Source organism: Juglans regia, chromosome 16 (assembly GCF_001411555.2).
Source record: "Juglans regia cultivar Chandler chromosome 16, Walnut 2.0, whole genome shotgun sequence".
NCBI classification, from domain to species: domain Eukaryota; kingdom Viridiplantae; phylum Streptophyta; class Magnoliopsida; order Fagales; family Juglandaceae; genus Juglans; species Juglans regia.
Window position 1 is genome coordinate 23947265 of NC_049916.1, and position 23330 is coordinate 23970594.

The window sequence follows — 23330 nt, forward strand, 5'->3', positions numbered from 1 at the left end:
TACATTTGATTTTTGGTCAAATGTATTACACTCTGACTGTCACAAAATACTGAGATCCCATCTTGCTTCAAACCCAAATCATTGATCAAGCCTTTCAACCAAATGGCCTCCTTAACAGCCTCTGTTGCTGCCATGTACTCTGCCTCGGTAGTTGATAAAGCAACAGTGGATTGCAGTGTTGCTTTCCAACTAATAGCAGACCCACACAAAGTGAAAACATAACCTGTCAATGATCTTCTTCTATCTAAGTCTCCAGCATAATCAGAATCAACAAAACCAGTAACTTTGGAACTGAGATCGACATCTCTATCAAATATTAACCCAAAGTTCATGGTTCCCCTCAAATACCTAAGTATCCATTCACAGCCTGCCAATGAGTCTTACCCGGATTAGCCATATACTTGCTAACCACGCTCACTGCCTGTGAAATGTCTGGACGGGTGCAAACCATTGCATACATAATGCTGCAACTACGCTGGAATAAGGAACACTAGCCATGAACCGTTCCTCTTCATCTGTCTGAGGAGATAGGCTAGCTGAAAGCTTAAAGTGCGTAGCAAGTGGTGTACTTACTAGTTTGGAATCAAACATTCCAAATCTCTGAAGCACTTTCTCAATGTACTTTCCCTGGGACAAGTACAACTTTCCAGCTTTCCTATCTCTGAAGATTTCCATTCCCAAAATCTTCTTCGCAGCACCTAAGTCTTTCATTTCAAACTCATTTCTGAGTTGGGTCTTTAACAAACCTATGTCAGATATGCTTCTAGCAGCAATAAGCATATCATCAACATATAATAGCAAATAAATGAAAGACTTATCAGATAATTCCTTATGATAAACACAACTATCATAGTTACTTCTCAAATAACCATGATCAATCATAAAGGAATCAAACCGCTTATACCATTGCCTTGGCGACTGCTTCAAACCATATAAAGATTTCTTCAATCTGCACACATGATCTTCCTTGTTTTCAACAATGAATCCCTCTGGCTTATGCATATAAATGGTCTCTTCAAGCTCACCATGAAGGAACGCTGTTTTAACATCAAGTTGTTGCAGCTCTAAGTCATACAATGCTACTATAGCAAGTAGCAATCTGATCGAACTGTGTTTCACCACTGGAGAGAAGACTTCATTGAAGTCGATGCCTTCTCTCTGACTGAAGCCCTTAGCAACTAAGCGTGCCTTGTATCTTGCATCGGTATCACCCTGGATTTCCTCTTTTCTTTTGAAGACCCATTTGCAGCCAACAATCTTCACCTTCTTTGGCAACAAAACCAAATCCCATGTTTGGTTTTTGTGAAGAGACTCAATCTCTTCAGTCATAGCTGCGCACCACTGAGCAGATTCTACGCTCTTGACAGCTTCTGAATAACTGGAAGGCTCCTGACCGAAAATATTCTCTGCTGTAGTAAAAGCATACATCACCATATCTGCATGAGCATATCTCTGAGGTGGTCTAATCTGCCTCCTCTGTCTACCAGTCGCTATACTGTAGTCTTGCTCACTTTGTGCGCTGCTACTCGGATCAGAATCATGCTCATCTGCAATAGCATGATCTTGGGCGCCATGAGGCAGCCCTTATGGTGCTTCAACCTGAAACTCCACCTGCTTTCTGACATCCTGTTCTTGTCCTGTAGACCCAGTAATCTCCTTTCTCGGAATAAGCATGGATTTTTCATCAAAAGTGACATCCCTACTGATCACAAACTTAGGTGATTTGGGATCAGTACACCACAACCTGAATCCCTTCACCCCACTGGCATACTCAATGAATATGCCCTTCTTTGCCATTGGCTCAAGTTTTCCATCATTAACATGGAAATATGCAGGACAACCAAAAACTTTCAAATTCGAATAATCAGCAGGAGTATCAGACCATACCTCATTCGGAGTCTTCAAACCAATCGATGTGGCTGGAGAACGATTGACTAAGAAACAGGCTGTGTTGATTGCTTCAGCCCAGAAATCCTTACCCAAACCTGCATTAGAAAGCATGTTTCGGGCTCTCTCCAAGAGAATCCTGTTCATCCGTTCAGCTACTTCATTTTGCTGTGGAGTATGTCTAACTGTACGATGTCTGGCAATACCCTCATTCCTGCAGAATTCATCAAACTCACCCCCGCAGAACTCCATACCATTGTCAGTGCGAAGTCGCTTGATTTTCTTACCCGTCTGATTTTCAATCAAAGCTTTCCACTGTTTGAAGTTAACAAATACATCGATTTTCTGCTTCAGAAAGTAAACCCAAACCTTCCGTGAGAAATCGTCAATGAACGTAAGCAAATACTGAGCTCCACCTTTTGATGGGACGGAAGATGGGCCCCAAAGATCAGAATGAATATAGTCCACAGAACTTTTGGTTCTGTGAACCCCTGTAGAGAACTGAACCCTGCACTGTTTTCCAAACACACAGTGTTCACAGAAATCCAGTTTCCCTATCTTCTGATTACATAGCAAACCCTGCTTACTCAAAATTGACATCCCCTTCTCGCTCATATGACCCAAACGCATATGCCACAAACGTGTGACATCTGAATCCGGATCATCTGAAACAGACACTGCAGCTGCACCTGTCACTGTAGAGCCCTGAAGGAAATAAAGACCATTTGTCTTATCTCCCTTCATCACAACCATAGAGCCCTTACTGACTCTGATAGCTCCACCTTCACCAGTGTACTTGTAATCCAAGGAATCAAGAGTACCCAAAGAAATAAGATTATTTTTCAAATCTGGAATGTGTCGAACATTAGACAATGTCCGGACAATTCCATCAAACATCTTAATTCGGACTGAACCAATTCCAGCAATTCTGCAAGCCATATCATTCCCTAACAAAACGGAGCCTCCGTTGACTGATTCATAGTTAGTGAACCAGTCCCTCTTGGGACACATATGAAAAGTGCAAGCTGAGTCCATAACCCACTTGTCACTAAAGCGATTACTTGAGTCGCTAATTGCTAGAACAAGATCTGAGTTGTCAGACATATCATCAGCGACACTAACGGCATTAGATGAACTAGTGCCGTCCTCTCTGTTTTTCAATTTTGGACACTCATTCTTGTAGTGACCAAACTTATGGCAGTAATGACATTTGACGTTCTTCTTACTGAACGTTGTTTGTGAACTGCCCCTGGATTTCCCCTTATTCTTCTCTGAACCCCTGTCATTTGATCTACCCCTGCTTGAGGACCTCTTAACAAACAAGCCACTAGCTTGTTCATTAGTGTTCTTCACACTCAATTTATTCCTCAATTCCTTAAAATTCAAAGCAGACTTTACATCTACCAAGGAAATTGAATTTCTACCATATAACATGGAATTTACAAAGTTCTCAAAAGATGTGGGTAATGAACAAAAAATAATTAACGCTTGATCTTCTTCTTCAAGCTTAATATCTATGTTCCTCAGATCCATAATGATTTTGTTAAATTCATCTAGGTGTTCAGAAATAAGAGTACCTTCCTTCATTTTTAGAGTGTATAACCGTTGTTTCAAATACAAACGGTTTGTGAGAGATCTTTTCATGTACAGATTCTCAAGTGCCGACCAGAGACCAGTTGCAGTCTCCTCGTCAGCAACCTCTCTTAAAACTCCATCAGATAGTGATAAAAGAATAGCACTGTGTACCTTTTCTTTTTCTTCTTTCGAAGGAGCCGGATAATCTTCGGATATCGACACTTCTAATACTTTTGACAAGCCCTGTTGTCGCAGTAAAGCCTTCATCTTGATGCGCCATAAACTGAAACTGTTCTGACCGTCAAATTTCTCCACTTCGAACTTAGCCATAGCCATCCCTCCAGATCTGTTTGAGCCAAGCTCTGATACCAGTTTGTTGGGAATAACTGTAGATCTAATACTAACTCGAAGTATAGTAGCGGAACTAAACGAAAGAAATTGATGGCAATCACACAGAAAGAACACCAAGAATTAAGTGGTTCGACTCAAAATGAGCCTACGTCCACTGGTGGGGTCGGTATCGAAGATTTCACCATCAACAAAGATGGAGTACAGATGAATACAACAAAACTTCACAAGGAAGTTATCTCTCAAAACTCACTCTATAACTTCTCTCTCAAGAAAACACTAAAAACAAGTGAAAAAAGTGATTTCTGAAGTTATAAGAGAAGTGGGCGCCATTTGGTATTTATAGGAACAGTAATGTTCACTTCTGTGAACATTGGCTCGAGCGAACACTCGAGCGAGCGTCAAGCGAACGTAGGTTTTCTGCACTTCGCTCAAGCCAACAGTCGAGCGATAGTCGAGCAAAACTCACTGCCTGAACTCGCTCGAGCTGGGTGTTGAGCGAGGGTCGAGCGAAACTCTCTGACTTGGATACCGCTCGAGCTGCATGTCGAGCGGATATCGAGCGAAGCTCTCTGACTGAATTCGCTCGAGCTGAGAGTCGAGCGAATGTCGAGCGAAGCTCTCTGACTTCATATTGCTCGAGCTGAATCTCGAGCGATGCTTGAGCGAGACTCTCTGTCTGACTTCGCTCGAGCCAAGTGTAACTTCGCTCGAGCGAACCTACGACACATGCACTGTTCCATCTGAATTCAAGCCACCTCTTAACATATAGAAAGATAATACGTGAGTTGGTAATGATTGGAGGAGCATACTGCATGACCTAAGATTGTGCACAAAACCCTACTTACCTTACTTAATGCTTTTTCATCCGTTTTGGTTGGTTTACCCTTTCATGCTTCAACTACTCTACAACTTTGCCGACAAAATAGTAAAAAAAATAAAAAATAAATAGAAGAAGAAGAAAGCCATACATCAGCATTGATCAGCATGAATTCCATAAAGACAAGGAAAGTAATTAATTCATGTAATTAGGTTGTCCAATGCATATATATGAAAATCCGACATATTTTCCTAGTACAAGGCTAAAAAGGAGACTTTTTCATCATTTAATTCTTAATTATCAACTACCCAGTTAGCAGCAGCCTTTCATTGTGGATGATCTTAATTTGCATAAAAAGAGGGACATGATTAATTTTCATCATTAATTTTCGTTATCACCTACCCTTTATTGTGGATGCATGGATGCATATATTTGTCTCACAGTCGGTACTCCTACTATATTACTTGACCAGGTGGTTGTGCATGTCTTTGTCGCTTCGATCAAATTATGCAATTAATTAATATTTGATAGGATCTATCTTTCAAAGTGCATGCAAGAAGGTTCTATTAATTGCATCTTATTACACATCTGCCATCTGCCGTTCTGATTTCTTCTTTACCATGCATTAGATCACACCCAGAGACACTCCCATCCCATCCCCGATCATGTCTCCTCAACTTCTTATTTAATTTCACAGAAAAATATATATGACCTAAGGGATGATGTCTAAATTAATTTATTTCGTTTTCATTTTCTTTTCCCAACTGTAATTGTAGTCCGCTTGAATGCCCGGAAACAGAGCACCGTTGATGTTGCTGGCCCGATCCAATAAATGGGAGACCAATGTCCACACAGAAATTTAATGCACGAAATCTGGTCCATGATGGTATGGATTCTCTTCCACTTGCTACACGCCAAGAATTATAAAGCTTGCTGTCTTTAACACCACCCTGTAATTATCACAGGTTTTCGAAGTCAAACCTCTTAGAAATATCGTTCATGAAACTTGTCCATCCTTTCAGCTTTGCGTCTGTCCATAAAACATCGTCAATCTTTGATGAGAACGGACTGTAACTTTGTCAAGCAAAACTGCGACGTCAAATACGTCAATAATTCACTTCTGCTATTCTAATTCGATTTATAAAGGTTTGCCTCTTGCATTATGTCCTCTGCTTCTCTCTCTCTCTCTCTAGCAAACTGAACCTTCTGTTCCGTTGCTTTTTTAATTCTTTATATATATATATATATATATAATACCTTTTTAGCTTCGGTCTCTAATCCTTTGCTCTTTTGGCGTTGGAGCTCCATCAACTTTTTTTCTTGGGTGTATTTTGTTTGTGAAGGAAATAGTCTCTGCCGTCTGGTAATTGACAAGTGGGTCTGTATTTTACTATTTTGTAGATTCTCCAACAGTCATACTTTGTTTGTTTGCCGAGAAAAGGTGGATTCAACAACTAGAGTGATTGATTTTCTTTCCAAACAAGCTCCCAACAGCCGTACAGAGCTTTAAGAAAATTCTGGGTATGTACGGATCCCAAAACTTTAATCTTCATAACATTTTTTCTGTCAAGTTATTAACATTATCAGTGATTTTTATGCTGATCAATGCTTATGAGTCCTTGTACAGTAATTCGAAGTACCTTGGTTTGAGTTGGGGGTTTTGTTTGAGCTTTTTTTAATAGATATTCCGTACGGTTTCCTTCCAACGCGACGTAGTTTTATGTATAATAATATTCGAATATAATTATTTTATAATTAATTTTATAACCAGTGATAAAATATTATTCCTTTTTATTTGATAAAATATTATTTCGTATGAATGTCTTCATTTTATATGAGGATATGAGGAGCAGCTTTCAATATGTTTTTTCATTTGAAAATTGGAAGAAAAAAGAAAAAGAAAATGGGAATTTCAATTTAATGTTCCGTTGGCTGGGAAAATTTCTTCAAATTAACCTGGTTTTTATCTGATTCTTGGTTTGCAGGACCTCCGAGGGCTAAACAAAGAGATGGCTGTCAAAGGAAATGTACTTCCAGATTGCGTTAACGCATCAAATCCCTTCCATGAATGCACCGAATCTTGTCGTAAAAAGATTGTTCAAGGCCAAGCCTTCAAGAACAAGAAGAAATCAGGTAACTGTTTATACCAGATTTGCTGTTAGTTTTGTAGATGCACTTCTGTAGTTTGGCAACTGCTGCTTTGGCTAGCTTTCCTGATGATACTCATGCCTTGTGTTTTAGTTATCCTTGGGAAGGATTGATTAGATTTTAATTTAGTGGGCTTATCAGTTTTTGAATTGCTAATACATGAAAAATATCTGCTTTGATATCATGTTAAATTACATGACTCAACATGTTAAATATTTTCATTAAATCAGATATTTGAATACTACATTAAATCCCCACTTGTCGATGACAATACAATAATTTTATTAATTCGCCGTGTCGATTTTTTCTTTTTCTTTTTATTGGAATTGCAGGTTCCATCCTCCTTAATGTTTCCAGAAGTTTTGGCAGGAGAAAGAAGGAAGGTTCCGAGCCAAAGTCCCCACAAGCACATGACAATATACCTTTTCAGAACACAGTATACCCTTCTGATTTTGCTTCTAAGAGAAAGGTGGAATCAGAAATTACTGAAGATTTTCCTCATCCTTGGGCTCATGCTAAGGAAACTCGTACCCAGAATCCTTCTCTCAACAAGAGCCTAGTCTCATCCTCTCACTTGGTGCCTAAATCTGGAATTCTGATATTGGTGCATACACTTTCTCTAACCCACACCCACGTACACAAATGTTCTTTCTTAACTTCTTTCCTTTTTCCCTTTTGATGATCAGCACACATGCTATTATGAATCCTCTGTTTTTCTATCTATTTGACTCTTTCTTTCTTTCATTGACAGCCTGATAGTCCCATTGATTATCCAAAGAAAAATAGTACCCACATTTATGGGGAAAGACCAAACAATCAGGAAGAGGATGAAAAGCTCTATGCTTCACCTTATGCTGTCCCTAATCCAGTTGTTGATGACATGGAAGAACATGGTAATGGTTCAGCTGCTGAATCCATGAGCTTTAGTTTCTTTGATATTTCTGATGCTTTAGAAGGCAGCCAGGAGGGAGAGGTCCAATCTGTAATTTCTGATTCCCGTGTGTCGGTTGGAAGATATCATTTAAAAGAAAGCTTGGCTTCCATTCTGCAGTCAATCTTTAACAAGTATGGAGACATAGCTGCAAGCTGTCAATTAGAATCAATGTCCTTGCGCTCTTATTATTTGGAGTGTTTGTGCTTTGTGGTTAAGGAATTACAATCCAGTTCAATTATTCACCTGACCAAAGCCAAACTGAAAGAACTCTTAGCTATTCTCAAGGATGTGGAGTCTTCTCAAATTGATATCAGTTGGCTGCGACACAGAATCGATGAGATCACAGCAGACATTGAACTCATTAGTCAGCATCGATCCATCGAGGCAGCGAAGGCCAACTTTGATCGCGATTTGGAAATGACGAGGAAAGAACTAGCATCTCGAATGGAAGATCTGTCTCTTAAAGAAAAAGAGGTTGACATTGCCAAGAAACAAGTAGCTAAAACCAGAGCTCGCTTGAGTGAGCTTGAGCTTAAAATTTCCCAGTTGAATGGGAACATATTGTCTATCAGGACCAAGGTGGAAAATTCTCACGGCAGATCATCCTTGTTAGATGAACTCTTGTGATGCAACCTTGAAGAATTTAAAAGGTTTCATTTCCTCATGTTGTACGAGGGAAGCCATAGAACAGCTAAGGATTGGTCCATAATATTTTGCATGCTGTATATATAAACTAGTTAGGGTTGGTTTGTTTGTTTTGTTTTTGCACGTACGTTATGTTAGCAGCCTTGTGCTTAGGACCATGTGGTTTTATAACCACATTTTCTTTGATTTCAGTTTTCCTAACTGTTAAGATTTAAGTCTAGTGAATTTATACAACTAGTAGTCTATTATTTAGTGAAAATAATATCTAGTCCTTGATTGTATTATTGGATCACTACAAGAAACATGGCTTTTTGTGTTCAAAATGTTTTCGTCAACACTCAAATTGACGCTAAAAATATCACTTGCAGCGAAATTAAACTCGACATTAAATTTCATCGCAAATGGTGTCATGCAAAATTTCAAGTTTTTGTGGCCTTTTTTGGTCATCGTAAAATCCACTACAAGAAAATTTGTTTTTTTCAACTAATTTTTTTGTGAGAATTTTAATTTGATCGTAAAAAGTCAATTTTTTAATTTTATGCATTCCCATCATTTTATTTCCGACGAGTAAAAATACGTCGTTAAAAATAATTTTTTGCAATCAAATTAAAATTATCGTCACAAATAATTTGGATGGAAAAAATATAGTTCTGACACCTTGATTTCTCTTACGAATGGCATTAATTTTCCACTAAGTGGTATATGTAGTATTTAAATATTTGTGGCAATTATTTAATTATTTACATCGATATTATACTGCTGTAAAAAGCAACTGTTAAAACCAAAATGGTGGAAAATCCTTTTACATTTTTTTTTCCCTCCTATTTTTCGCCCAACCCCCTGTCCTAACCTTCAACACAATAAATAGCTTTGAGACGTAGTATTAACTATTGCCGTCCCTCTAGCGGCGATTTTAGTGGACGCAAAAAACCATATTGTTGTGCTTTATTTAGTATTTTTTTCGACGATTTTTTATGCCGCAAAAAGCCATTCTTCTTATAGTGGATATTCCTTTTAGTAAATTCTACTCGTAAATCTTGCTAAGAACATATTATTTAAATTATAAGATTTGATTATAAGATTAAAATCTTTTTAACGAAATTATTGGCAAATGAGTTGCAACAATTATTTAAAAAAGAATATATAATCGCTAGTATAAAATCATAATCATATTACAAAATATCCTTTCCAACGTAATATTGTAAAACTATTTAATAAGTACGACTATATAAACAGTAACTTTAGTACCGACAAGACAACTCAAAAGTTGTCTTTGCTAGTGGATTGACTAATCACGTTGCAACTACTAGACATGATATTTCTATCTCCTCCAAACTCAACTAATAATTAATCTTAAATATTACCCTTCAAATAATCCTGTCGGTTAATTCAGAGGTCTAGCTTTGAGTTCACACTCTTCTTTTTCCTAATCTACTGCCAGATCAGAATTATAAGAATTGGTGGGGACTATGGAATAAATCCTTCTCTGAATGAAGTTTTAGATTTGTATTAGTTCCTCATGTTGAACATTCCAACAAGCTGTGAGGTCTGGTCGTTTAATTTCCGACAGTTAAATCAAATGCTAGATTCTAATGAAAGTAAGCATGTATTAACGGCGACTCATGATTGATAAATATAGTTTCGTACGATAAGTTAGATTTATTTTATAATAAAAAAATAAATATTATTTATAATTATAAAAAATTTTATAAAAATAAATTTATAAATTTAGATAATTATAATATGTTAAATTTAAAAATTAATAAATTATATCAAATCAAATCAATTTATAAATTTATTTTATAATAAAAGTATTTCTCTTTACCCCCTCGTGAAGCCTCGTGAAGCTACTACCAAAGGCGACAAGCACAAGTGGCTTTAAAGCCTAAAGGCAAAGTTGAATGATGGGTAGGATAGCCTTTGATTGTTTTGGCAGATATGAGAAAAATTGAAGTGCAAATTAATTAAGAAATAAGAAGCGCCCTGATCAGTAACAATTTTGAAGCACATAGCTAATTTACACGCATCCCGGCCTCGTGAAAAGAGCCACGTATGGGGACCACTGTCAGCCTGAATTTTGACCATTTGACTCTTTGAGACCAGAGTTCAAAGAAATGAACCGTTGGATATATATGACGATGATTCGGTTCTATCTTAATCCATCTATGTGTTAAAAAAAAAAGTAGATCTAAAATACATTATGAAAAGTCTCTTCCTTTCTCTTTTTATTTTCTTTTAGCTTTAATTAATTTGTTACTGCCTTTGAGGACGTACGTACCTACCCTCCACCCCACCCATGTGATGCCATGCATGCGATCCTATGGTCCCTTGACACGTGGCTACATCAGAGCTGTTCTCCAACTCCTATTGGGCGGACAAACCTTGTGATGCATGCCAGAATGTCAAAGGGACCTTTCCAGAGAGGGTGGTGAGAAAGCTGGTACTCAACCCCACAACAAGAAGCAAGCATAGCATCATCTTTTAAATACCATACTTAGATTAGGTGCTCTTGGTTCTAACACGTGGCATGAATATAGGGAATCTAAGGCCATCAAAACTCAATCCTCACCCTACAATAAACTCTAATTCACCTAGCCTTCTTCTTCAAAGGTCTCGCTTCAACTCAACGTCTCACCGAATTTCTTGGCAGACTGGACATCACCGTACTTTGTATTTTATTAAAATGATGGCCGAAGTAACAAACGTGTAGTTAATTTTTTTCCAACTCCGATATGTTTGTTTTTCTGGGAAATTAAGGACTAAAATAATCACTCGAGAAGAGGATTACACAGTACTGATTAAAGGGATTAAAAAAGCAGAGCAGTACCACTGTTTTAAACAATCAACGTACAATTACATTAATGCTAACAACAAAGATTTATAAATAAAACAAGAAAAAGAAGAAAGGTCATGATCATCATGAACATTCTCGCATACACGCAAACAAACAAATAGGGGAGAAAGAGAAATGGGACATTTAAAAAATAAAGCTCCTTTTCGAAGGTTGTTTTGGTTGCTTAGTTGGTGGGGTTGCTGCGGAAGGACCCCAAAGCTTTGATAGCCGCTGCTCTCAAGATGTACTGGTGGTATGCTGCTGCGGCCAGTGCTCCCACAAACGGACCAACCCAGAAAATCCACTGCATGCCCAAACCATCACATACCCACTAGCTTGTTAATAATTCAGACAAAAAAACCAGAAAAAGAAAAGGCTATAAAGCACAACATTGACGTATGCATGAACTAAAAGCAAATTCATGGAGAAGTTCATACGTGCTCATCCCAGACTTTATCGTTGTCGTAGATAACAGCAGCACCAAAGCTCCTAGCTGGGTTAATACCAGTACCAGTGATGGGAATGGTAGCCAAGTGCACAATGAACACAGCGAACCCTATAGGGAGTGGAGCCAACACCTGCACACGACATAGAAAAACATGATCGTAAACTCGTACACGTACAAGCCAAACAATATTAATCTTCATACCCACCATATATATAGTCAAAAAATGGTAACAAAAATGACAAGAAGACGAAGGGGTTACATACAGGCACGTGTGAGTCACGTGCGCTTCTCTTTGGGTCAGTGGCTGAGAAAACGGTGTAGACCAGCACAAAGGTACCAATGATCTCAGCACCCAAAGCTGTGCCCTTGCTGTACCCTTGAGCCACAGAGTTGGTTCCACCACCAAGTGTGTTGTAGTCGTGCTTCATGAAAGCCTTAACCAACCCAACACCACATATAGCTCCCAAGCACTGTGCCACCATGTACACCACAGCCCTGATCAGCGACACCTTCCTGGCCAAGAACAGCCCGAATGTCACAGCCGGGTTGATATGCCCACCTGCATGAACATATACCAAGAAAACACAACACCCATCAACAAATTACTTCGAAGAAACCAAAAGGGTGGTGACAAAAATGAGGGATCTTTCAAGGGTAGTGAGAGAGTATTACCAGAGATACCGGCGGTGCAGTAGACGAGGACGAAGATCATGCCGCCAAAGGCCCAAGCGATACCCAGAAGACCGACGCCGTCACAGGGTCCGGACTTCTTGTACCCAATGACGGTGGCAACGGTGATATAGAGGAAGAGGAGAGTAGCGATAAACTCGGCGATGAGAGCGCGGTAGAAAGACCAGAGCTTTAGCTCGGCCAAGTCAATGAGTGGTGCGGGTGGAGGATCTACGTAGTCCTTGCCATGTTGGTGACTATGCCCCTCTTCGCTTACTTCCTTCGACATCTTTCACGGCCCAAACAAAGAGCACTTGTGGTCTTTTCCTCTCTTGCTCTGTGAAGGACGTGAGCTAGTCGGTCGCTGTTTCTCAAAACTTTGTTAGTGAGAGAGAAGGATGAGGTGATGAGAGTGTAGAGAACGGACAGAGCTAAGCATAGTGAAATGGTTCATTTAAACTGCATTTTATGGATAAGCAAAGGGCATTTGTGGAATAAAATCAGGTCTTAAAAATTGCTGGAAAATTGGAAATGGGAACGACAGTAGAGAGGTTTGGGATGGGATAGATGCAAAATTTTCATCTATCTTATCCCATTATTATATTTTTTTAAAATTTTTATATAAAATATAATAAATAATTTAATTTTTTTAAATTTTAACACAATAAAAATATTAAAATATAATATTTTAAACTTTTAAATAAAACATCAAATTTTCTTCCCAACCCAAACCTGCCGATTAGGGATTAGAGATGGGACCGGGGTGTACAGCGAGGCCATGTGAAGGGCTAATCATATATGTTTGTTTGAGGAGGTGTGAGTGGCTCATGGGTAGGGCTCAGGGTCGCGTCAGCCTGGCATCCAACCAAAGCCACGCCTACAACGGTTATCTGTTGTCCCTATCCTGATACATGTGTGCCACGCCTACAACGGTTATCTGTTGTCCCTATCTTCATTTATATTTATAATTCATCTCAATTCATCTTATTATTATTTATTATTATTCAATAATTTTAACTCATAAATCTCATTATTATTCACAATCTATCTCAACTCATTTCAACTCCCAATTACTTTTCTTCACTTTTGAGATTCCAGACTCTAGGTTCCTAACACGAGCCTTTGTTAAGGTTAACTTTAAGAAAGTAGAGCTGCATGTGGGCTTTCTTTTAAATCCCTTCCCATTTGGAGAAAACTTATGACATGTGATCCTAGCCAAAACATTAAGAATATACATTGTTGGTTTGTTTAAGAAACCCAAAAAAAAAAAAAAAGAAACCCAATAACGCTATACTTGATAAACTTATAAAATGAATATATTTCTTGAGAGAATATCTAAGTTTTCAAGAGTATACTTCAACTGATAAAATGGATTGATCATGCTGTTGAAGAGAGTGGCAATATTGAGACACTCCTATAGAATAGAAATGTTGTTAAAGGGACGAGCAAAAAAAAAAAAATCTTCCTCTCCTTGTTTTGAGGCACTTCCTGCTGGATCCCATGAATGAGAAAGGAAAAATTAAAGTGAAAAATAAAAATAAGAGTTTACATGTTAAAGAGTCAATTAGAATAACCTGATGAACATTGTAAATATATTGTAATAAAATGAGCAGAACCAAATCTTGTATAAACCATATGAAGTAACAAATATTGCTCGTATTAGATGTACTTCATCTCAAAAAATGACCAAAAAGGCTCCAAAAAAAATCCCTCACTTAAATCCCTCACTCGTACAGAACCCCTCCCTGGAAAAAAAAAAAATTTGTTTCTTCTCTTCTCTTCTCTATGGGTAGCCAACCTCATTCAGCATCTCTCACTCAACATAATTCCGTTGATAAGCATCAAATAAATTCAGAAAAGTACATCAATGTGATACAAATTTAACATTCACAAAAACTAAACAGGAAGTGCCTCAAAACCAGAAGAAGCCAATAGTACTAGAATAAAAAAAATCTTCCTGCAAACAAAACAAAGAAACCGATAGTACCAGAAACCCAATTTTCCAAGAAATTAAAATCTTCCTGCAAATACTGGTAAGGAAATTGGAACATCCAACTACTGTTTTAAAACTGTCATTCCAAAAAAATTGCCTTCCCAAGCTCTAGTGGGTAAAATGCAGTCAATAAAAGAAAATCCAACTCAATAAAAGAATAAATTCCACATCAAAGTAGAGTGTAAATAGAAACCTGATGAGCATCGAAACAGAGTGTTCATCAAAATCCATGTAAAACAAAACACACGGCAAAATCAAAATCGCAAAACAGTTTGTAAAAATACCAAATTGAGATTTTCTTATGACAGATTTATGACAGATTTGTGGAGGAATATGCAACATTCTGGATGACGATTCACTGGCAAGGAAAGGGGTTCAACAAATGAATGGTCCTTGTAAAGTAAAACACACAGGTGATTCAATCACTCGGGGAAGAGGAAATGAGATAAAATAGAAAGAGAAGAGGGAGATGAAAGCCTACAAAGAGAAGAAGGAGAGAGGAGTGGGAAAGAGATATTACCGTTTGGGCTGGAAGACGAGGCGTGGACGATCGAAGCAATAATAGGTCTCTATCTCTTGTGTTTTGCACGTTTCAGGATGAATAAAAGGAAAACGAGGGAAATGGGACAAAGAAAGATAAAGAATGAGTGAAAGAGATGGGAGGTAGATGAAATAATAAAATATACATTTTAAAGGTGAACAGTAACTCGCCAAGTTTGGAAAGGAGCTAAGATTTACTGTAGCTCAAATGTTAGTTTTAGACTTTTAGCTAATCTAATGTATAAGCTTTTTGACAAATATAATCAAATTATGGACTTACATTACTATTTAACTAGGTCATTGTTAATGCTAGGCATGGATTTAAACCCATGATACGTTCAATAGGCACAAAAGGGGAGGGGATTAAATCTCAGAAAAATTTAATTGTAAGTGATTATGTGCATTAATATGCGCATTCATTCAATATGATTCGTCAGAAAATAAATTTTATTGAAAATAATATTAATTTAAATTTAAAATATAAAAATAACAATATTAATAGTAAAATAGTATTCAAATTTGCAAAACTCTTAAATCCCTTCCAATGAGTTTTGCAAGATACAAGTGTTAGCCCATCATTATTCGTCCAGGAGTTGGTGGACCATCATTATTCGTCAGTGTTAACCCATGATTTTGTAAATGTGTTTACCATCTGTCCACATCCACATAAATTCATAATGTCCCTCAAAACGGCAAAGATCTTTCAACCGTTGAGAGAAATGGGATGAGAGAGAACGGACCGGTGAGCTTTTAAGTTTTGAACGGCCAACGGTAATATGTTTCTGTGGCCAGGAGCGAATGTGGTCCCCCTTGCGGGCACTCTTAACTGCTGGGCCCAAGCGGGCTTTACGCGTTTCATAAAAGGGACCCCGTCGTTTTTCAATTTAATGATGCTTTTAGTTTTAGCACCCATGCGTAAGCATAACCTACCAGTCCGTTTGGGCCCAAGAGGGCCCATACTTCTTTTGGAAAAAAAGTACATACTTCTTTTGGTATATATTTTTAAAGAAATGATTTGTACCACAGTTCATTTAAAACAATAGATCATACCAAAACAAAGTATAAAACAAAAAAAAAAAAAAAAATTACTTTTTTTAATGAAGTCCTCTTTTATTTCAAAGAATTTGTGCAAGACTTACACAACTTAGACTTGTATCTAACATTACTCATATTTTCATCTCCTTCGCTACAAACTTTGTTTGGAAACTGGAAAGGGGAAAACTCTAGCAAAATTATTAATTACGCAATAAAAAAATAGATTTATTATCTTTTTATTAAAAAAGAAGCTCTTATAATAAATAAGATAGGGATAAATTCACAAGAAAGAAAGACAATGATTAAAAAGTGTGTTGAGTTTGTTCGAATTGCAAGCTTGTTTATCTCTAAATGGAAGAGAGCACAGTTCACATGTGAGTGAGTTTTAATTTTTCACAATTATGGAACATAAGTAGACAGCTCATATGAGAAGGTTTGTGCATATAAAAACGCAGCATCATTGTGCACCACCATGTTCTTGCTGCATTGGCATGTACTAGTTCTTAAGAGTTTAGTATCTGTCTTGGTACCACAACATACTAAACAGGCTATCACTTTTATATATCATTATGTTCATGAACATACTGATTCAGGTCTGCAACAAGTAGTTCCATGGATACCATTTCTAAAGAGATTGGAAAGCCTATTTCATCTTACAGGTTCAGTTCTAAATATAATTAGACTAAACAGATTACTATCTTAACGGAATTATGTCGACGAGGAAAGCAAAACGATTGGATACAAGGAGATTTTATTCATATGATGTTTACAGCAGTCTACAGCAAAGGTTAGGTTAGCTACAACAACGAAAGCTCTCTTCTTTCTACCCTCTTTATTATACCTCTATGGTTATAAAGGTCACACTGGAAACCATCAAAAGGATTTTAACCATCAAGAATAGTAACGCCAGGAATGGAAATTAAGATGGACATCACAATATCTGATCAAGGATGGAGATCCCAAGGTTTAGCCGATAGAGAGGAACTGGATGCCTGTGTGCACAACACGCGATATGATCCAGTGAACCTGTAAACGAAGACAAATGCAGCAACAAAAGCATGGTATTACTGGTTTTTGGACTTTAATGAGTACAATGGGCTTTCAAGTAAGAAGTTTCTGCCTAGTTTAAATACTCACAATATTATTATCAGGAACAGTCCAGTAGAATCCTTGAATTGCAATGATAGCTAAGTTAGAAGCTATGAGGACAAAGATACTCAAAGAATGCTTTCCCATCCACTCCAACACACATGTCAACCGTCTGTAACCATAAACATCTACCTGCAGAACAGTTTGTAATGTTAGGTTTCTTAGGTTCTTCTAAAATCCTTAATAGCTTAGGAAGGTAACTCATGGACTGGTTAAATCTATACTGACAAGAACCAAATTTATGTTGCAGGAATGATGGAATAATTCAGATTTTGCATATTCAAAAGAGTATTGTTCGAGATAAAATCAGAAGCTGTGAAAGTAAATGACAGAGTCATTAACCTCTGATCTCTTGGCTTAAGCCTTCTTCACAGAAGTTTAAAACCTTGATTTTGGGCGTAATATCCAGGAAGTGGGATGGTCGGTGAAGATCAGGAAGTTAGTTCCAAACCTTAGATGTGGAAGTCAGTGAATTTTACAGCTAATACCGTCAAGTTTCTCTCCCAAGGAAGGAAAATTCAGAAGGAAGTTCAACATCAAAATTATGTCCACATATGGTCACCCTTCAAAGAGCAAGGATTGACCCCAAAACTTACCAATAAATATAAAGCACAAAATGTGATCCCCGCAGATGCAGAAGTAATCAGCATATAACTGACCGTATACAGAGATTTATTTAGAGGGATGCCTGACACAAAAAGAAAAAGAAAAGGATTTTCAGTATCATGGTATATCCAAGAATACCTAAAATTAAAACCCAACATATAGAATTGCTAGAAGAATCATATTCGTTGTCACAATGATTAGGTTGCATGAATTGATCTCAGCCTAGTAACTGCATGGGATACTGGCCGGAATTAAAGCTAAGATTATTACACATTGAAGTGCCTACCAGTGAAGGCAAGGAGAAGTCCAAGGACAAACATAGAAGTTGAAAACAAGGACCAGTTCTTTAGGCGCCCCTTGTGGTCCTGAAAAATAATTGTATATTATCATATTTAGTCAACAGCCATAGACCAAAAAAACTCAAAACTACTTAGATTTGATCAACCTGCAAACAAGAAAGCGAAAAGTTGGTTAACAATACTCTTTTGTGATATCCAAGGTTGAGATGTATAGGATAATGTTGTAATATTTAACCTCAACAGTTTCATGATCTTTTAGGTTATAATGAGTTCCACCACTAAATATGAGTTCAAGATCCCACTATTAAATGGCTGTCAAGTGTGCACAAATATATCACCTGTAGGTTAGCAAGAACGTGTCCATATTGAAGTCCAAAAATGCAAGTCACAGCTGCTGTTAAGGAGCTGCCAACATGTAACATTCATGAATTAATATCTAACGAAAGCTGGATGAAGAGAAGAGCAATTATAAATGCAAAATAGAAACTTGCCATTATAAAAGGCATGCAACTAATTTTGTGCCGTGAACCAAATCTGTTTTCACTTTTCACTGATTCAGATTTGTGTTTTTGAATTGGATTGCGAGTTGAAGAAAGTGTGGTTAATATTAGTAAGAATAAGAAAATATAGAGGAATCATATTAATTACCTATGTTCAATCAAGAGTGAGAAATTAAAAATGTGTTGGTCATAGAATGAGGGTATGTTACATCAAGCAAATGCTGCTAATTTACTTTTGTTTTTTTAGGGAGAAAACTCAGGAGTCATCTGGGATGGCTGGGCCAAAGAATGAATGTGGAAGTAATGACAACGGATGATATTTATATCATGTAATCTAAGCATGATAAGAAGACCTCTTCTTCCACAGCTCCCTTTCAACTGATTTTATCCACTAGACTATCTTGAGCCAATGGATCACTCAAACAATTTGTTCTTTAAACTTGAGCCTTCATCTGGGTCCATTTATTTCGTCATATATTCTGAGTGGAGTATTCTTTAAGTTTTTGAAATAAGCCCATTGAATTCTCCACTAAAATGTCCAACTCTTCCTTCATTTCATTCCAACTACCTTTTGTACCAATAAAAAACAGAACTTCTGTTAGTTATGATGTGAGACAGCACAGACTAACGATGGAAAGAATAATAATCTGCTTAACAGGAACCCAGATGAATCGAGATGGTTTTGTATGAACTTGAAGTGAGCCAAACAAAACGTGGAAGGAACCTTGTGAATGAAGTATGGCAACGAAGAAGAATTAGTAGGCCACCTTAAGATACCTTCAGGATCAAAAGGAGCATGACACCATGGAGGTGAACTCTTTGAAACTTGACCATTGGCAGATATTTTGCACTCCTGTAAATTGGAACTGTCACTCATTGATGTGCTGCATGGTATAGACAAGCACCAAAATGATAAGTAACTTTATCTTACAAATACCTTCAAGTTTCTGTAAACAGGTTTCTTATATAGATGGTCAATCCCTAGAATATAACGGTCGATCATTCCAGCAGAATTACAGGCAGGTCCAAGATCACCTCTCACAGCACATTTTACCTACAACGAATAAACCAGAATGTGTCCATGAATTGGGTAAATCAAGTAACGAACTTTTAACAAGAACTTGTACTTATATAATAACTGGGCAGGAATTGAACTACTACATATTAACTACTTGGCTTATTGGCTGAACTAAATATAAGAAAACAAGTGCATGCACGCACGTGCACAGATTCCTGACATGAATTGAATCCCTAAGCACTAAACCACACCTTTATACAGGTGTAGCAATATCATAAAGCAGGATAAGGAAATTGAACCGTGTACAGGAAGAATGTAGAATAATGAAAGGAAATGTGCCAACTACTGAGTGTGCCCTCACCATGTAAACATTGCTATCATTTGATGGTGGCAAAGAAGAGTCTGAGGAAGGTACTGTGAATTGCCAGTTTGGAACGTATAGACCATATGATAGCAGCAAGTATACAGCTGACAGTGAAAACGCAATACACCTACATTTAAGAAATATAATTCTGTGCCCATAGATATCAGACCAAATGAGGAAATAATATTTCAGTAACCAGATAAAAATCAAAGGAGTTAAATATGTGATAAATCTAGATATTTTAACACTGGATTACCAAATTGGGTAATTCAGTTTTTTGGAGTAAGGGTTACAGTTGGAATACTGGGTTACAGTTGGAATACTTCTCCCTTTGTACAAGTAATGTAAAGCCATGCTGTAAATGGAAACTTGGATTTAATATCATGTTAATGACTCTGATATAGTTTTCTTTGTTTAAACCACTAATGAAGTCAGCTATCTCCTACATGTATATTCATCATTTGTTTTTCCTATAAATTTTGGGAGAACGATCCAGTGAGCTTATCAACCAATAAAAGAATCATTGTCCAGGTACTTTAAGTGGATCCTGCGAAGGCCAAGGGTAACTTGGATACAATCCTACCCTTCCTTATTTTTGCATGAAGGAATCCTTCTCAAGACTCAAAATACCCAGACTTGTGCTTGGCAGGTAGCCCGATACTTCTAAAATTTGCACCATACAATGGTCCCTCCATCAACGTATAAAAGGATGGGCGGAAAAAACATAATCTAGGCAGGTATCAAGAAATAGAACTGATTGTTGAACACTGAAAACTGGGGATTATCAAATATAATGTGTTAGTAACCCTTCAAACTTGTAATATATAACAAAATCCCTGAAATTAAGACCTTACCAGTGCCAGTAGTAACCCTTGAAAAAACCTTCTTCCCTCCATGTTCTAAATGTAAGCCAGATCTCACATAAAGCCGCAACAATATATCCAATAGATATCCTCTGGTGTAAATGGTGGCGAGTTTAGAACAAGGGAATGAAATAAAGAGATGATTTCATGAAACTAATTCTACTGCCAATCACTCTGCCTAAGCAGCAGCCATTAAGCTAGGGGCTTATGTGGCCTACCCAAGTGATGGGTCACTTGTCCTTGTAAAAAGCCAAAAGTAAACATTAGTTGTTAATTTGCAAGTAAAAACTTTTGAGAATTAACCACTTTCTTTAATTTGGAATGATCAAATGCTACACATGACAATGGTCCTCTTCCAAACATTTTGGCACGAAAAGAGGATAAAAAGATTGAATCGTACTATACCACACCTGCAAAATGCCCATCCACCTTATTTTTTCGACGTCAACGCCAAATGTCAAGGAATTTACTCCATGCAAATAACCACCTGAAATGAAGTGACTCTTACACCCAAAAATAAGGAAATGACAAAAGTAGTTTACATCTATAATGACATCATATAATCATGGGGTTGCTACTCTGCTCTCCCAAACGAACCACTCAAAGTTACTGTTAGTGCATTTGTGTGTGTGTGTTTTCTTTTTTAAAAGAAAACACACAAATGTACTAGTATTAACTTTAAGCAGTACATTTAGGAAGTCAACATAGCATTTTCCTATAATCAATAGAACAAGAACAAAAGCATGACACAATTCCAACCATATGCACACCAGCCAAAGGACCGTTGAGATAGAGAAGGATATAAACCCGTCATTGCGATTCAATTCACTATTCAAGTCACTAACGATGTTTAAACCCCTGTAGTAGGTTCTTTAGCCTTCGCTTTCCAGAACTAGTATGCTCTAAAGGGTCTTGGTGCTCTAAAGTGTCTTGGTGCCCAAAAGGGCTTAAAATACACTACTTGGCTCAAGTCGTACAGGATTTGATCTTGGTGGAATGCTCCTTCCAAGTTGAAGGTTCGAATTTTCTTGATTGCAAATAATTGAGGGCCATCAAACTGGGAGAACTTTCCCTTGAATTATCCGAAGTTTGTGGAAAACTCCTTATAAAGGGCCTGTGCACTCTGTAGTCAGGACTTTGTTTTCAGACACTAGGTGTCAAAAAAAAAGAACCACAATTTACCGATAAAAAAATCTGTTAGTTCAACCCTCCTCCCCTCCAAAAAGGTCGTCTTTAGGACTCAGGACACCCCATTAATAATGCAAGTTTACGTAAGCACAATATGTGAGCGAAATTGTTTACTCTGGAAATTACCAAGAAACTTTACCTTGAAGAACAACACCCAGAAGAAAAAGCTTCACTGCCCTACCCACTGCCTTCCCTGTAGCCTCTACTCTGTTGGGTACTTTCTGAAATTGCAAATGGAAAACAAACTATGATTAAACAGAATGAATAGAAAAGAAAATTCACTTTATTGGTAGGAAATTCTATCAATACCTTGTACACAAGAGCAGGAGAAACCCCAGCAACGAATAGAAAGAAAGGCATCACAAAATCAGCCAAATGAATCCCATCCCACGGGGAATGAGAAATTATTGGAAAAATCGACCCGGCATAATCAACTAGCATCATGAGCTGGAAAAAAAGTAAGCAAAGTAGCATTCACTAATCACTGAACAAATCACAAATTTAAACACGATTGCTTATGCTATCCACTCCAAAAAATCCATTATTGCCATGGCTCTATTTCACGTTCTGATCCAATAAATTAAGAACTTTATAACGTAAATTAAAGGAAATTCCATTTTGTTCATATTTCTAGTTGCTTAAATTACTCAAAAGGCTTTAGCTGAGCCCGAGTATATTTCGTTTCTGACTCCCGAGATCCTTGTGAAGCATCTATAATTTTAAATGTATAAAAATAAATAAATAACTGATTAATCCCTTCCCCAGCATTTTCTCAAGAAGAAAACAGAGGCTTGCATATTCAGCCAAAATGGCGTTGACCACTAAAGAAAAAACACGTCAACTGAAGCAAAACAGAGAAAGAAACAATTTTACTCGAACGTAAACTTCAAAAATAACGAAGCGAGTGAGAAAATCAGAACTTTTTTCAAACAAAAAATGTTAGCAAAAATTTGATGCAGCTCACGAAGACACAGAGGCCGCGAAAGACATCGAGGGAGGCGATACGTGTGGTTCTCCTGTCGGTATGGGGTTGCTGTTCGAAGTCCGGTACCGGCTCGTAATCGCCCATTTACCGGGATGGATCGCCGAAAGTTTGGTTGCTCTGACCGACCCGTGAGAAAGGTAGTTACTAGTATCGAGTTGATTTCTTGTTCCGCAGAAAGAAGATGGACACACTTCAGACACTCGGTCGAGGGACGCCGAAACTAATTGAATCTCGGAGGGAGGATATTTGGCAAGGTGGCAGTAGTTGACTGGCTGGTGCTCATCGACCTACTTTCCAGATGCCCACCAATAACGTCGTATTCGAATATTCGATGAGGACACAATCCTCTGCATTTACGTTTTTTTGTCTTTGCGCGAATGAAGGGCATCAAATAAAATAATTAATTAAAACGTTTTCTTTTTCTTTTTCTTTTTTTTTTCCTTCGAAACTGATAAAACTTTCATTATTCAAGGAATCCATAGT

The 23330-nt window shown here is 37.5% G+C and overlaps 2 protein-coding genes across 4 annotated transcripts; one reads left to right on the top strand and one right to left on the bottom strand.

Moving 5' to 3' along the window:
- Positions 1-5588: 5588 nt before the first annotated feature.
- On the top strand, positions 5589-8644 carry LOC109006607. Of its 3 annotated transcripts, XM_018985943.2 has the most exons (5): positions 5589-5776; positions 6032-6151; positions 6616-6763; positions 7111-7382; positions 7530-8644. In XM_018985943.2, exons 3-5 carry the CDS (start codon positions 6640-6642, stop codon positions 8337-8339), a joined length of 1206 nt encoding a protein of 401 aa, XP_018841488.1. In that variant the 5' UTR covers positions 5589-5776; positions 6032-6151; positions 6616-6639; the 3' UTR covers positions 8340-8644. The 3 variants fall into 3 exon arrangements, with proteins under 3 accessions (XP_018841488.1, XP_018841489.1, XP_018841487.1); XM_018985944.2 differs by lacking the exon at positions 6032-6151 and having other exon boundaries at positions 5613-5776; XM_018985942.2 differs by lacking the exon at positions 5589-5776 and having other exon boundaries at positions 5839-6151.
- Positions 8645-11152: 2508 nt separating this feature from the next.
- Positions 11153-23045, bottom strand: LOC109006608. The gene is made up of 16 exons (XM_018985945.2): positions 22827-23045; positions 22172-22309; positions 22002-22083; positions 21085-21161; positions 20666-20766; positions 19809-19938; positions 19367-19483; positions 19197-19282; positions 18268-18334; positions 17917-17995; positions 17621-17712; positions 17013-17156; positions 12311-12587; positions 11902-12197; positions 11628-11768; positions 11153-11494 (listed from the first exon to the last, which is right to left on the bottom strand). The coding sequence occupies exons 1-16, from the start codon at positions 22929-22931 to the stop codon at positions 11375-11377; spliced, it is 2052 nt and encodes a 683-aa protein (XP_018841490.1). The 5' UTR covers positions 22932-23045; the 3' UTR covers positions 11153-11374.
- Between the last annotated feature and the right edge of the window lie 285 nt (positions 23046-23330).

Bases quoted from the DNA above. Each gene is read 5' to 3' on its own strand.
- LOC109006608 (XM_018985945.2), bottom strand. From the start codon at position 22,931: ATGGGCGATTACGAGCCGGTACCGGACTTCGAACAGCAACCCCATACC. The intron at 22,084-22,171 runs GTATTGATAGAA...TTGCAATTTCAG, and splicing joins CTCCTGCTCTTGTGTACAAG to AAAGTACCCAACAGAGTAGA. The intron at 17,996-18,267 runs GTGATATATTTG...ATTATTTTTCAG, and splicing joins ACGTTCTTGCTAACCTACAG to GACCACAAGGGGCGCCTAAA.
- LOC109006607 (XM_018985943.2), top strand. From the start codon at position 6,640: ATGGCTGTCAAAGGAAATGTACTTCCAGATTGCGTTAACGCATCAAAT. The intron at 6,764-7,110 runs GTAACTGTTTAT...TTGGAATTGCAG, and splicing joins CAAGAACAAGAAGAAATCAG to GTTCCATCCTCCTTAATGTT. The intron at 7,383-7,529 runs GTGCATACACTT...TTTCATTGACAG, and splicing joins AATCTGGAATTCTGATATTG to CCTGATAGTCCCATTGATTA.